Source organism: Anomaloglossus baeobatrachus, chromosome 2 (assembly GCF_048569485.1).
Source record: "Anomaloglossus baeobatrachus isolate aAnoBae1 chromosome 2, aAnoBae1.hap1, whole genome shotgun sequence".
Taxonomy (NCBI): Eukaryota; Metazoa; Chordata; class Amphibia; order Anura; family Aromobatidae; genus Anomaloglossus; species Anomaloglossus baeobatrachus.
This window is the reverse complement of record NC_134354.1, coordinates 477,964,055-477,980,089: the sequence shown is the minus strand read 5'-3', so window position 1 is coordinate 477,980,089 and position 16,035 is coordinate 477,964,055. Positions and strand designations below refer to the sequence as shown.

Below are 16,035 nucleotides of genomic sequence, written 5' to 3'. Positions count from 1 at the left end.
TTGTTCAAACCTTCAAATTAAACGTTACAATCTGCACTTGAATTCTGTTTTAGAGGTTTCATTTCAAATCCAATGTGGTGGCATGCAGAGCCCAACTCGCGAAAATTGTGTCACTGTCCAAATATTTCTGGACCTAACTGTATTATAAGGAAACAGCAAGAAGAGGAATCTCAGGGTCTGATTTTGCTACAATGATTTTAATGGGATTTAGAAATATGTCTATATTCCTGTGTGAAAACGGCTAACTCAGACTGATGTGCCAATAAACAGTCAATGGTATGTCTATCGGAAACCAAAATTTATGCTTGGAAACTCAACCTTAGGCCCGTTTCACACGTCAGTGAAAAACACTGACGTTTTTCACTGGCGTGTAAAACACGCACATGTCCCTGCGTGTGCCGTGATTCACGGCACACGTGGGTTGTCTAAGTGCAATCCGGGCTCCGTTCTCCGTGGCCCGTGATTGCACTTAGAAAACAACTCACCTGTGCGCGCTCCCGCTGTCCATGGTGCTGATCACTCCCGCGGTGCAGCATCCGGCCGGCGCTGACCCCCGCAGCAGCTGCTTTGGGTCGGCTCTGTCGCGCATAATGAATATGCGCGACAGTAATCAGCCGGCTCAGAAGCAGCCGGCAGAACGGGCTGCAGAGGACTTCGCTGGAGCCGGGTGAGTTAAAATGTTTTTTATTTTAAAAGCACGTTTTTTTCTGGCACGTGTTTCACGGACCACACCACTGCGTGGTCCGTGGGACATCAGTGATGCCAGAAAAAAATTGACATGTCTCCGTGCAGCAATCACGCACACGCGGGTACGCCGCACGGAGACACGTGCAGTGAAAAATCACTGACGTGTGAGCAGACCCATTCATTATAATAGGTCTGCGTATGTCAGTGATTCTGGTACGTTTAAAAAAAAGCACAAACGTCCCAGAATCACTGACGTGTGAAAGGGGCCTTAGACTGGGGTCACACTAGCGTAGAGCAGCAGATGCTATATGCTAATGACACTCAGCTGAAACTCTGCTTCGAGAATATTTAAGATATTTAACAACATAGCGTTTTTCCAATAATAAGCCCTCCTCTCCCCAATAAGCCCTAGCAGGAATTTTCAGGCTTTTTGGAGCAAGGCTTAAATATAAGCCCTACCCTGAAAATAAACCCTAGTAACGGTTAAATAATAAAGTGTCCATGCAGCTAAAAAAGTTAAAGAATATCCTCTCCTCTATCCTCCCATCCTCTCCTCTATCCCCCATCCTCGCCTCTATCCTCCCATCCTCTCCTCTATCCTTCCATCCTCTCCTCTATCCTCCCATCCTCTCCTCTATCCTCCCATCCTCTGCTCTATCCTCCCATCCTCTCCTCTATCCTCCCATCCTCTGCTCTATCCTCCCATCCTCTGCTCTATCCTCCCATCCTCTCCTCTATCCTCCCATCCTCTCCTCTATCCTCCCACCCTCTCCTCTATCCTCCCATCCTCTCCTCTATCCCCCATCCTCTCCTCTATCCTTCCATCCTCTCCTCTATCCTCCCATCCTCTCCTCTATCCCCCATCCTCTCCTCTATCCTCCCATCCTCTCCTCTATGCTTCCATCCTCTCCTCTATCCTCCCATCCTCTCCTCTATCCCCCATCCTCTCCTCTATCCTTCCATCCTCTCCTCTATCCTCCCATCCTCTCCTCTATCCTCCCATCCTCTCCTCTATCCCCCCATCCTCTCATCTATCCCCCCATCCTCTTCTCTATCCTCCCATATTCTCCTCTATCCTCCCATCCTCTTCTCTATCCTCCCATCCTCTCCTCTACCCTCCCATCCTCTCCTCTACCCTCCCATCCTCTCCTCTATCCCCCCATCGTCCCCTCTATCCTCCCATCCTCTCCTCTATCCTCCCATCCTCTCCTCTATCCTTCCATCCTCTCCTCTATCCTTCCATCCTTTCCTCTATTCTCCCATCCTCTCCTCTATCCTCCCATCCTCTCCTCTATCCTCCCATCCTCTCCTCTATCCTTCCATCCTCTCCTCTATCCTCCCATCCTCTGCTCTATCCTCCCATCCTCTGCTCTATCCTCCCATCCTCTCCTCTATCCTCCCATCCTCTCCTCTATCCTCCCATCCTCTCCTCTATCCTCCCATCCTCTCCTCTATCCTCCCATCCTCTGCTCTATCCTCCCATCCTCTCCTCTATCCTCCCATCCTCTCCTCTATCCTCCCATCCTGCCCTCTCCCTGAGGCTATGCCCTCCTCTCACTCATCAGTCTGCCTTATTGCTCTCTATTATATAAGTAGCATGCTTTATACACGATTTGTAAAGATTAACCCTTCCGTGTTCTGTGCTATAAAGTATGTATGACGTTCCGTGTGGTCAGCAGCGCCCTCCTCACTGTATACGTCGCTGATCTGGTCCCCACAGATGGAGAGCACTGTATATGCAGAGGAGGCCGCCAGCAGCACTCCCTCCCACCTGCCCGGCTCCGGCCTGTCCTCCCGTCTACAGACCTCCTCCCACCCAGCGGCCTCTGCTATCACGAGCTGCCGGCTGCCGCACCGGCCGGGGGCGTGGCCTCTCCAGTAGACCTTCGGGTGGTTCGGGGGCGTGGCCTCACTGTCAGAACTCTGTTGGATGGGGCGTGGCCTCTAACCGACCTTCGGGTGAGGGCGTGGCCTCAGTGACAGAGCTCCGGATGGTCCAGAGGCGTGGCCTCACTGACACCTTCGGGTCGGCTCCACTGATGACAATTGGTTTCCGCCCCTGACTGCTCGGGATTGGACTCTTCTCGGTAGTAGGCGGAGCTCCGGAGTCCGGCCGCTGTCGGTGTAGGTGTAAGCGGAGGCGGTGGAGAGGCTGACAGGATGCGGGGAGATCCCGCTGCGGCCGGACACAGCATGGAGACCGGGGTGCGGAGAGACGAAGTGAGTGGCCGGAGTGCGCGGCACGGTGTGTGTCGGGGCAGGGGGCATGTGTGCGCTAGGTGTATGGGGCCCGCGCTCCTCACGTCGTGTGGCAGACCTGCAGCAGGGCATGCCCAAAGGGTTAATATCCGGGCTCGCTGCTTGTCCTCCCGTGGTCCTAGAGGGCGGATCTGGCTCTACTGCGCAGAGTGGGTGACCCATCAGGGGGTCATACTGGGAGCACTGGCACTGTGGGAAGCATTGGGTCAGGCAGCACTGGTACTGTGGGAAGCATTGGGTCAGGCAGCACTGGCACTGTGGGGAGCACTGGCACTGTGGGGAGCATTGGGTCAGGCAGCACTGGCTCTGTGGGGAGCACTGGCACTGTGGGGAGCACTGGCACTGTGGGGAGCATTGGGTCAGGCAGCACTGGCACTGTGGGGAGCATTGGGTCAGGCAGCACTGGTACTGTGGGGAGCATTGGGTCAGGCAGCACTGGTACTGTGGGGAGCGCTGTCACTGTGGGCAGCACTGGGTCAGGCAGCACTGGCACTGTGGGGAGCACTTTCTCTGTAGGCATCACCGTTCCTGTGGGGAGCATTGGGTCAGGCAGCGCTGTCACTGTGGGCAGCGCTGTCACTGTGGGCAGCGCTGTCACTGTGGGCAGCGCTGTCACTGTGGGCAGCGCTGTCACTGTGGGCAGCGCTGTCACTGTGGGTAGCGCTGGCACTGTGGGTAGCACTGGCACTGAGGGCAGCACTGGTACTGTGGGCAGCACTGGGTCAGGCAGCACTGGCACTGTGGGGAGCACTTTCTCTGTAGGCATCACCGTTCCTGTGGGGAGCATTGGGTCAGGCAGCACTGTCACTGTGGGCAGCGCTGTCACTGTGGGCAGCGCTGTCACTGTGGGCAGCGCTGTCACTGTGGGCAGCGCTGTCACTGTGGGCAGCGCTGTCACTGTGGGCAGCGCTGGCACTGTGGGTAGCACTGGCACTGAGGGCAGCACTGGCACTGTGGGCAGCACTGGGTCAGGCAGCACTGGCACTGTGGGCAGCACTGGGTCAGGCAGCACTGGTACTGTGGGTAGCACTGGGTCAGGCAGCACTGGTACTGTGGGTAGCACTGGGTCAGGCAGCGCTGGCACTGTGGGGAGCGCTGGCACTGAGGGCAGCACTGGTACTGTGGGTAGCACTGGGTCAGGCAGCACTGGCACTGTGGGGAGCACTTTCTCTGTAGGCATCACCGCTCCTGTGGGGAGCATTATTTCAGGCAGCACTGGCACTGTCTGCACTGCTTTCACTGCGTTGTCTTGTAGTCCTCAGCCACTTTGTGAGGTTTGTCTAATTCCAGTCCCCATTCATAGCTCTGACCATGAACAGTGCCAGTCCTCCTTGGCAACCATGGCAGTTTCTCAATTGCACTGCAGAAACAGTGGTTTGTGACTGGTTGCTATGGAGATCAAGGGCACTCTTCCTGGGAGACGTTTTGGTACCTGATGTGTTTAATACAATATCTAAAATCCAGATGGAGTCAGCTGCGCTTTATTGTCAGCGACTTCCCTGTAACGCTTGTGATGGGGATATTGTTGGGAATTGCTTTTCGGTCTCTTACACGTCACAATGATGACTCCTAGTGAGGCTTTCATCTAGGGCTCGTTACCAGAGGGTGACTTCACCCTATTAGCAAGTTCTGGTACTTCATGGCCCCCTCCATATGTCCGTAGAGAAGTGGCCCCCCTCCATATGTCCGAGCAGACGTGCCCCTCCCCCTTTTCTTAGGAGACTTTGCCCCCGATCTACGTCGGTTTAGGTGGGTTATACACACATATTTGGGTATGTTCACATTGCATCTTTTTCAGCTGTCTTCCATGGCCAATTCAGAAAAGAGCATATGAAGAAAGAAAAAATGCTCAGAAACAGTAAAAAGAGTCTTCAGGTACAGAACTCAGTGAGGGGAGTTTCCTTAAGTGTGTTATCTTTGAAAAATGGCCTTTTTTGAGTGAAAAGACGCAGTGTGAACACAGCCTTATAGCACATATTTGATTATGTTTTATGGCTCAGTGTTCTTACCCAACGCGGGCCTGAGATAACATCACAGCGGGGAATCAACAACAGTTAGGTTTCCTTTATGGAGCCTATTGTGCAGGATACAGATGGGCCTTGGGTTGTTTGCCCTATAAATACGTTTCTATATGGGGTTTATTTCACCACCGCAGTCCGGCATACTTAAGACAATCCACTTTGTAGTTCTGAGCCATGCGGGCCTGTTGGCATGATCAGGGGCAGACAGAGATGAAGAGGCCCCTGTGTAGGAGGAATATGGGCCCTTTAGTCCTGAAGCTCATCATAATGCACAATCCCACCTACTTTGGAAGTTGTAGTGGCCCCTTACCCCCCGGGGGTAGCAGCCTTTTAATAGTGTGGTACAGTGCAGTTGTTGGAAAGCGAACCCCCACCTGAGGATTAACCACCAGTCAGACCACCCTGAGGACACGTCGGACCACCCTGAGGACACGTCGGACCACCCTGAGGACACGTCGGACCACCCTGAGGACACGTCGGACCACCCTGAGGACACGTCGGACCACCCTGAGGACACGTCGGACCACCCTGAGGACACGTCAGCCCCCCCTGTGTGTGTGTATGGCCAGTGTCAGGGCTGGATTACTGTCACTGTTGTCAGAGCTTGCCATTTCCTACCATGAGGAGATGGTGTCACTTTCCTGGAAGTGTGATATTCTCGGTGATGGGCACTGCAGTCAGGCTTTTAAACGCTTTTATTTGCAGCCACTTGGCTTTAGCACAGTAATGACATTAGATTTCAGGAGTTAATAATTCATGTGTTCCAGCAGTACTTTGATACTTGTGTAGGTTTAGGCAGGGGGTTATGTAGTGCTCTTAGCCAGGGAGTTGTCGTGCTCTTAGCCATGGGGGGGTTACGGTGTGCCCTTAGCCATGGTGGGTTTACGGTGTGCCCTTAGCCATGGGGGGGTTACGGTGTGCTCTTAGCCATGGGGGGGGTGTTACGGTGTGCCCTTAGCCACGGGGGGGTTACGGTGTGCCCTTAGCCACTGGGGGGGGTTACGGTGTGCCCTTAGCCACGGGGGGGGTTACGGTGTGCCCTTAGCCACGGGGGGGGTTACGGTGTGCCCTTAGCCATGGAGGGGTTACGGTGTGCTCTTAGCCATGGGGGGGGGGTTACGGTGTGCCCTTAGCCATGGGGGGGTTACGGTGTGCTCTTAGCCATGGAGGTGGTTACGGTGTGCTCTTAGCCTTGGAGGGGGGTTACGGTGTGCCCTTAGCCACGGGGGGGGGTTACGGTGTGCTCTTAGCCATGGGGGGGGGGGGGGTTACGGTGTGCTCTTAGCCATCGGGGGGGGTTCGGTGTGCTCTTAGTCATGGGGGGGAGGGTTCGGTGTGCTCTTAGTCATGGGCGGGGGGTTCGGTGTGCTCTTAGTCATGGGCGGGGGGTTCGGTGTGCTCTTAGTCATGGGCGGGGGGTTCGGTGTGCTCTTAGTCATGGGGGGGGTTCGGTGTGCTCTTAGTCATGGGGGGGGTTCGGTGTGCTCTTAGTCATGGGGGGGGGTTCGGTGTGCTCTTAGTCATGGGGGGGTTCGGTGTGCTCTTAGTCATGGGGGGGGGTTCGGTGTGCTCTTAGCCATGGGGGGGTTCGGTGTGCTCTTAGCCATGGGGGGGTTCGGTGTGCTCTTAGCCATGGAGGTGGTTACGGTGTGCTCTTAGCCATGGGGGGGTTCGGTGTGCTCTTAGCCATGGAGGTGGTTACGGTGTGCTCTTAGCCATGGAGGTGGTTACGGTGTGCTCTTAGCCATGGAGGTGGTTACGGTGTGCTCTTAGCCATGGAGGTGGTTACGGTGTGCTCTTAGTCATGGTGGGGTTACGGTGTGCTCTTAGTCATGGTGGGGTTACGGTGTGCTCTTAGCCATGGAGGTGGTTACGGTGTGCTCTTAGTCATGGTGGGGTTACGGTGTGCTCTTAGTCATGGTGGGGTTACGGTGTGCTCTTAGCCATGGAGGTGGTTACGGTGTGCTCTTAGTCATGGTGGGGTTACGGTGTGCTCTTAGTCATGGTGGGGTTACGGTGTGCTCTTAGCCATGGTGGGGTTACGGTGTGCTCTTAGCCATGGAGGTGGTTACGGTGTGCTCTTAGTCATGGGGGGGGGGGTTCGGTGTGCTCTTAGCCATGGTGGGGTTACGGTGTGCTCTTAGCCATGGAGGTGGTTACGGTGTGCTCTTAGTCATGGGGGGGGGGGTTCGGTGTGCTCTTAGCACTCTTGATCAATTCTAGACATTGTTTCTTTTGCTGTGGCTTCCACAACATGGGCCTCTAAAAGCTGGTATTTGTGATTTCTTCCCCTCTAGCTGAATCGCTTCACCAGTCTGTTCTCTCGGCCGCTCACTTTTTAGATCATCATGATAACTTGTCAGGTTCATGTCTGTATGACTCTGCCTACAGGTCTGCAGTAACATTGCTGGCTCTGCTACATCTTGGTTCTGAGGTACAAGCAGGGAAACGTTGTCTAGGAAGTCTTTGACCTTTATAGGGGAATGCTACCCCGTGCTAGCCATCCGGGGTGCCTTCCCTCACAGCAATTATACCTGAAATCAAAATCGGATTAGGCAGAAGCACTTTTAAAGGGAATCTTGCAGCAGGTTTTTGTTATGTTATCTGAGGACAGCAGCATGATGTAGGGACAGAGATCCTGATCGCAGCGATGTCACTTGTCTATCTGGTTACAGCAGTCAGACTTCTGATGATGCTCTATGGCTTTTAGGGGTGTTTGTACGTGACTTGATTCCATTCTTCTATTTATAGAGTATGATGTACTATATGACAGCAGTTTTCTATCCATTAACTATATGGCTTATTTTCAAGTATTTGATTACATAGGTATTCATTGCGGGTAAGGTGGCCGTATTCGCACGGATAGTGAAGGAGCTACGTGATGAAGTCAAGTCCTGTCACTATGCCCTGATACAGACACTGATTAGTGGACACCCTCTGTCTATTTTTAATGAGGTTATCCCCCAGTGGACAGCACTGGTGTGCAGAACACAATACCTCCTGGACCAGCTGCCCTTCCCCTGATTCCTAGTTACAAGATGTAAGACAAAGTTGTTTTTTTGTTGTTTTTTTTTCCATTCTGTGCTGCACGGCAGAGCTATTAAGACAAACTCTGTAAACTTGACAAGGAATCCAGCCTGGATAAAGAAAGGGGAAACCCCCCGCCCCCCAAAAAATGGATTCACTCTGACAGTCTATGCCGGACTGGAAAACATGATGCCATGACCACCAAGGACTGAACCGCTGAAAACACTGAATGTCCCTGGCACCAGGTGACTGGTGGTTGGATTGTCATTGCTTCCAGTCCAGTGGGGGCTTCCTCCTTTTAAAGATATACAAGACTGCCTCTTTGAGGCTGGATTCACATGATGGTATGGCATCAAATGCGATATGCTAATGATCCTCAGCTCGGGGTCTGCTGCCAGCATGAGCCGAGTGTCATGTAACTGTGATTGGATCACAGCTGCGGAGGAGAGGGAGGGACTAATCCCCCCTTCTTTCATTGTCAGCTGATGTGATTATCACACTGCACTTACATGTCATACGTGTGCAGTGCGATGTTTCTCTCGCACTCATAGACTTGTATGGGTGCAAGTGACTCTGCTCTCGCAGACAATTACAGCATGCTGTGACTTTTCTCTCATCCAGAATCTGGTTGACCAACATTCAATGAGATTTCCTCGCATTGCACTCATCTGATTTATACACTCGTGTGAGCGTAGCTTTAGCCTGGTCATTTTATTTTTACATTATTTATGTATATTTTGACCTTCAATGAGTCATGGTCGATAGGCTACAATACAGCTGATATCAGTTGTTCACAGATTTAAAGGTGTGGTTCAAGACCTTTACATCGGTGGCCTATCCTTAGGATGGATCATCAAAATCTGATGCGTGTAGGTGTGACATCCTTCATCACTGCCGCTCAGTTGTTCACAGCACCGAAGGCCGGAAGCACTCAGTTGCGGAGCTGCCCTCACAGTTCCATCAACTGTATAGTGGCCGCGGCTGGGTACTACACATCTGCCCTCTTGCCTGAAATGGGGGGCAGATGTATAGTACCTGGTTGTGTTAAGGAGAAATTCCACAGTTTTGGGAAAGAAATCTCCTTCTTCCAGTGAATGTCTGCTGTAATATCAAATTGAAGGTCACTGAGCGCTGGCAGAGAAATTCAGACCATACAAATGCTGCTGGTATAAATTCCTTTCTCAGTGAAAAGCAGGTGCACATGTGACATGCTTTATTATTACAAGCTTTTTTTATAGAACAGTAATGGGTTAATCTTTTAGCAAAATTCCTAAGTATGCCATTGGTTATATTAAAAGCATATACAGAAAGCATGTAATATTTGTCCATATTTAGAATTTCCTCTCCAGCCCTTCCTGTTTTCAGACCCACCATAACTCGCAGGGTCCTTGTCACTTATCTCACAGTCATGGATTCGAACTTTGTAGACAGTCATCATCATTATCAATTTCTTCATTTCTGTTCCCTTATATTTGATATCAGCTGCAGGCTCCATCTTGTTACTCATATACAAAAGAAAGCATGGTTATAGAAAAGCATATAAAAGAATATATAATGTATTGTTTTCTCACAGTAAAAAGTATATAGAAAAATATATTATATTCTCACAGTTGCAGCCACTGTACCCTCACCAAAGCTGTGCATGCAGCGCCGAAAATGAGCACTTCTGGCCGGGGGCCGGGTGTCACACACCCACCAATTAGGATATTGATGATCTATCCTAAAGATAGGTCATCAATATAAAAGTCCACAACCCCTTTAATTTCGAATAGTGATCTAGAAACAAACACTAGTGATGTAGAAATAATAATAATTACTGCTTTGGGTAAATACGCCTGGGTTACTTATTAATTAGGCTCAATCCATTCTCATTCCTCTGTACTCTACTCCCCTTGGCTGCTGTCTGGGGAACACTCACCTGCAAATATTGCAGAAATTGAAGTATTTGCGGATAGTGATGTCTCCTAGCCCTAACTGTGTGTCACATAATTCTGACAATGTTCTCCACAAGATTACTGTAAAGGTTGATATGTAGTGCAGGCTTCTGCTGTCTTTGACAGGCCGGTGCAATTCAGCTTCATTCAGAGTCTATTATGGCTCTAGAAATTTTAGAGGTGTTTGTATCTCTTAATTATTCTAATTTTTGAGGGTGTATGGAAATAGTGTTTTGTCTCTGGCATTAATGTACCTTATTGCAAATGATCATAGTGTTTTTTTATTGATGAAAAAAATAACTATTGATGTAGGAACAATAACTGGTAATGCGTGAATAACTGCTAACAGAGAAATAGCTATTGATATAGGAACAATAATTAGTGATGAGCGAGCACTACCATGCTCAGGTGCTCTGTACTTGTAACTAGTAGTGATAAGCGAGCTCTATCATGCTCAGTATTCGTAACGAGTAGTGATGAGTGAGCACTATCATGCTCAGTATTCGTAACGAGTAGTGATGAGTGAGCAGTACCATGATCTGGTGCTCAGTACTCATAACTAATGATGAGTGAGCACTACCGTGCTCTGGTGCTCAGTACTCATAACTAGTGATGAGTGAGCACTACCATGATCTGGTGCTCAGTACTCATAACTAGTGATGAGTGAGCACTACCATGCTCTGGTGCTCAGTACTCGTAACGAGCAGTTGACGGTATCCTATTATACTTGTGTACCGAATATAATGGTAGTCTAAGGGAACTCGTGCATTTTTCCAAATTTCTCCAAAAAATGCTAGTGTTCACCATTGACTTCCATTATACATAGATTCTCAAGTCGAGCCCGTCAGAGCATCCAACTGCTCGTTACTAGTACTGAGCACCTGAGCATCGCAGTGTTAACTCATCACTACTCGTTACGACTACCAGCACCTAATAATGGTAGTGCTCTCTCATCACTACTTGTGCTGAACATTGTAGTGCTCACTCACCATTACTAGTAGTATAGACGTAATAACTTTTCATAATGAAATAACTGGTAATTTATGAATAATAGCTTATAATATTAAAATGACTAGTGATATAGGTACAATAACGGGTCTTATAAGAAATGCTATGCTGTTAGTGGCCTATTAATGTCCTGGCTGATCAGCCTTCGGTTGAATCCCCCTGTAGAGCATTGATATGACTGTGACTGATAATCTTGTTAGACATTATACTGTGTGATTCTTTGTGACCTGAATCTTTTTGCTCTCAGCCACAGCTTCAGACTTTCCTTCACTGAAAATACATTTTTCTCTTGTCTTTAAGTAAAAGAAACAATAAAACAGATCTCAAGGTGAAGTTGCCAGGCGTTGAATCTGAGAAGTGAAAGAACGTCATTATGTTGTGTGTAAATGGAAGAGCTGAGCGTTCCCTGTCCTGCCAGATGAGGCGGTGCCATTGATGCATTCCCAGCGCTGTGTAAATACAAGTTGTACCTTTTTCACTTTTTCATCGTTGATACCTAGAAAAGACATTCCTGAACCACTGTGATGGTGCAATGAAATGAGGCTCCGAAATGGAACTGTGGCCACCGCGTTAGTGTTCATCACTTCCTTCCTTAGCCTGTCCTGGTACACTGCCTGGCAAAATGGGAAAGGTAGGTTGTCGGTTACAGTTCTAATTTTCTACCATACAAGAATGTATAGTTATACCATGTAGTCTCCTATCGTATCATTGAACTGCTCCCAGCGATGTACTATGATTGATCTGCGCTGTAAGCCTAGTTCTTCGGTATGTACATGGGCGTGAAACGGTAGCCCATAGCAGACCGTCCACGACCTAATCCGGCATCCCAGGGCTGTCTGATAAGTATCGCAACCATACTATATCCAATCTCTAACATATTTCTATACAGACTAATGTTCTTCCATATACACATATTTCAGAGCATTGTAAAAAATAAGTGGCTAAGTAATTACATTTTAATTGGATGTATAAATAAAACATAACAAAAAGATCACATTATTTTTATTATTATTTTATTTAACTTTTAAAGTAAGATTAAGAAATGTTACAAAAAGTAAAATATACTTTTAAAGGGAAGGTCTCTCATAGTATTTTTTTTTTTATTAATTGAAGCCAAATATTGGTAAAAATCTTTGGTTTTTTTTATACTTTTTCATTTTGTTTTCTGAACAAAACATAATAAAATTGACATGTTTCAAGAAAATGTTTCACATACAGTATATTGTTTTGTACAAACTGATTTTTTTCCTCCTGTGCTCTAATGGTAGACTTTTTAAAATGTTGTTTTCTGTACATGATTGTTGTTTTATATAAATACTGACATGTAAAAATAGGTTTTAAGGGGCGTTTGTTGATTATGTGGAGGTTTTTCTACCTTTTTAATGTATATTTATTAAAGGTTAAATTTTAGTAATTTTTGCTGTGCTCCTAGAAATTGAATGACTATTGAATACACCAATTGGTATTTGGGCTATCATAACTTTAAGGAGCTTTTCAGAATATGGCTGGCCTTAAGGAGCTTTTCAGAAAATGGCTGGCCTTAAGGAGCTTTTCAGAATATGGCTGGCCTTAAGGAGCTTTTCAGAATATGGCTGGCCTTAAGGAGCTTTTCAGAATATGGCTGGCCTTAAGGAGCTTTTCAGAATATGGCTGGCCTTAAGGAGCTTTTCAGAATATGGCTGGCCTTAAGGAGCTTTTCAGAAAATGGCTGGCCTTAAGGAGCTTTTCAGAATATGGCTGGCCTTAAGGAGCTTTTCAGAATATGGCTGGCCTTAAGGAGCTTTTCAGAATATGACTGGCCTTAAGGAGCTTTTCAGAATATGGCTGGCCTTAAGGAGCTTTTCAGAATATGGCTGGCCTTAAGGAGCTTTTCAGAATATGGCTGGCCTTAAGGAGCTTTTCAGAATATGGCTGGCCTTAAGGAGCTTTTCAGAATATGGCTGGCCTTAAGGAGCTTTTCAGAATATGGCTGGCCTTAAGGAGCTTTTCAGAATATGGCTGGCCTTAAGGAGCTTTTCAGAATATGGCTGGCCTTAAGGAGCTTTTCAGAATATGGCTGGCCTTAAGGAGCTTTTCAGAATATGGCTGGCCTTAAGGAGCTTTTCAGAATATGGCTGGCCTTAAGGAGCTTTTCAGAATATGGCTGGCCTATCTTTAGCATGGACCTTCAGTATCTAAACGATAGTGGTCTGATTCGTCACACTCCCAATGCTTGAAGAGGGGTCTTGTTGCTCAGGAAGGGTAGCGGACTCTTCTGCTCTTTGTATTGTCACTGAGAATAAATCCGCCACTCTCTCAAGATTTGATTTTTATTTTTTTTTGTGAACACACACCAAAAATAATGCAATAGAAAATGAAAAAGCGACAGAAGAAAGGGACCGACGTTTCCACCTTGTTGCAGGTCTTCGTAATGGAGTCACTGTATTCAAATAGATAATTTCTTGCTTGAGGAAAGGGCAATATTGTCCCATTCACTACAATAGGATGACTGCAGTATGAAGCAGCTTCACATGCATTGTAGTCTGCAGTATAAATGCAATAAAATAGTAATCACAGTGCGTTATATTTCACATGATGTGTAAAATCTCCATCTGACCTACCAGGCTGTATCCTGAAATCTAGGTTATTGTGTGGTGTGTTATTAATCACACCTAAGCTGCCCCTCCTGCCATAGGCAGATGTTTATCCCAAGGTTATAGAGCAATGAATGAAAACGTCTAGGCCCAGATTCTTCATGTGAATTGTTTGTTTTTTTTTTTTGTCTTCTAGGATTCGTTATCGTTTTTAAACCAACTCTTTGAAAATAGCTCACGCGTTTCATGAATTTTGTGCGCAGTGAAATTTTTAGTAAATTTGAGACACAGTGGTGAACTAGTAAAAAAAAATAGATGAATATGGTGCAAGCAAAAAAAAAAAAAAGCCAAAACACTAAAACTTGAAAAAAAAATGGAGTAGTGAATCCGGCCCATAGTGTTTCACAACACTGTATATTCTTGAACATTTTGACACCATGTCTCCTGACTTGGAAACTTTCAGTTCCCATCCTCTGCATCTTATTTAGGGGTCATTAGCATGAGAGAGGCTTCTGCAGTGTTAAGTAATCATCCATACTTCGATTACCGGTAATTCTAGTCCAAAGAAAGCTTTATTTAGGGCTTGCTTGTTTTTTGACCTAATTGTCCCACTTCCAACTAGGACACGGTCTCTTAGCAGGCAGACAAACACCGTATCAGTACTACCGATACTCCCACACCTGCCTGACATTCCTGTCTGGGTGTGTAACCTATGTATTTGGCAGTCAGGGCATGTGCTCTGGAGCCTCCACCACCTTCCCTCTCGTATGTTCATGAGGTTTGGAGATGATCACGCATACACTTATTTAATCTACAGTCTAAGGGAATCTTTGGTTTGGCTTTCTCCATAGCTTCCATAGACCGCATAAACATGCCAGCCACCTTTTCTATATGTTGCTAAGGTGAGTCAATAGGGGGTCCAGAACACAGAAGTGGTCTGTTGGTCCCTACCAAAATTTTGACCGGGATCCTTCAACAAATTTAGTCCTGTAATTCTAGCCATAAATGTCTGTGGTGAGAGAAGTTTTTTAATGTGTTTTTTTTAGTTTAGTTTTGTTTTTTTTTTTTTTAATTGTATTTTTTTCAATTACAAAACTGATGTTACAATTGTATTTATTTATTTTTATTCATTTATTACAGGGATTGTCCTGTCTAAATCCATAACTCTGAAGTCACTCTATTTGTCACTCTATGCTACTGCCGACTAGTGAATCCTCACATTGTGCACACTATGCGCTGTGAGGACTCACCGATGTTCTAGCCGGGAACGGCGGTCATGTGGCCAAGAGTATGCAATATGTATGCTCCTGGCCAGAATCCGACTAGAGGGGCGCGACCTAGCATAATACAATTATATTAAGCAAGGTCGCCCCATCTAGTCAGATTCTGGCTGGGAATTTGTATATCACATACCTATGACCACTGTTTCCAGCCCTGACACCAGCAAATCCTCAGAGCACAGTGCGTTACAGAGTGACAGAGTGACACATAGATTGACTGCAGACTTGTGGATTGAGATCAGACAACCCCTTTAACAGTAAAAACCCCATAATGGTCCTCAGGAGTCTGCGAAAGACAGATGTGAACATAGCATTACTGCTAGGCTAACATGGAGACATTAAGATCAGTGTTGCATTGCAACATCACACATAAGGCTATGGCTACACAGTGTCACATGTCATTGCATCTATTTATGTTCTATCGCATCGCTTTGTAACCTACAATGACATTGTCGTAAATGTTTCCTAATGTGTTTCGGTTTTCTGTTGCTGGACACTTGCAACATATTTGGCATAGACTTTATTGTGTGTGTGTTTGTTTTTTTTTGTTTTGTTTTGTTTTACAGCAAAATTACAGGTCTGAGGCAAGTTGCAAAGGTCCATTATCTAATAATTCCTCACAGATTGGCAAGAGTCAAGTTTTATTCAATCTTCAGGAATTGTCCAAACACGACAGTTATGTTATGCTGGTTTGGAGCGTGCACCTGATGAAGCATCAAAGGCCGAAACTGCCTTTGTTCTAATTTTGGAAAGTGAGCCTGCTCCAGGTCACTGTAATGTGAGCGCCATTTTTCTGAAATTAGCAGAAACAATTAATGAAGATTGGTGGGTGCTAAGCTTTTACCTATGAGACATCCTTTTAGGCTAGTCCTACAATGGCGATTCTTGCCTCTGCAACATCACTGTGTAATGCTAGGTAATGAGATCACATTGCGACTCACAATTTGCTACGATCCAGCAAGTCACAAAAATCCAACTTGTTTCTACTTGGATGTCACAGTACCTTGTAGGTTGCAGTGCGACTCCATTCATCTGAGTTAGGCTGTGATGAAACCGCGGCATAGCGCAATCTTTGGCCACATTATCAATGTTGTGGCCTAAATTCCCAAAGGGTTTGTTCAGACAACTGGATTCAATATGTCTGTTGTAAGTATAGAAGTAATAGGTAAGGGGGGCAGCGGCTTCTTTAGATGGCCCTCTATTAGCCAGAGCATCGGGCTAGTACAAAGATCTCGCTCTGAAATGC

The 16,035-nt window shown here is 47.0% G+C and overlaps 1 protein-coding gene across 1 annotated transcript in view; it reads left to right on the top strand.

Moving 5' to 3' along the window:
• Positions 1-2,686: 2,686 nt before the first annotated feature.
• MGAT4A (alpha-1,3-mannosyl-glycoprotein 4-beta-N-acetylglucosaminyltransferase A) overlaps positions 2,687-16,035 on the top strand; it is a 107,119-nt gene continuing 93,770 nt past the window's right edge. Inside the window, exons 1-2 of the mRNA XM_075336398.1 lie at positions 2,687-2,907; positions 11,237-11,567. Of these exons, the coding sequence (XP_075192513.1) occupies positions 11,474-11,567 (94 nt within the window). The 5' untranslated portion in view covers positions 2,687-2,907; positions 11,237-11,473. The remainder of the gene's footprint in view (positions 2,908-11,236; positions 11,568-16,035) is intronic.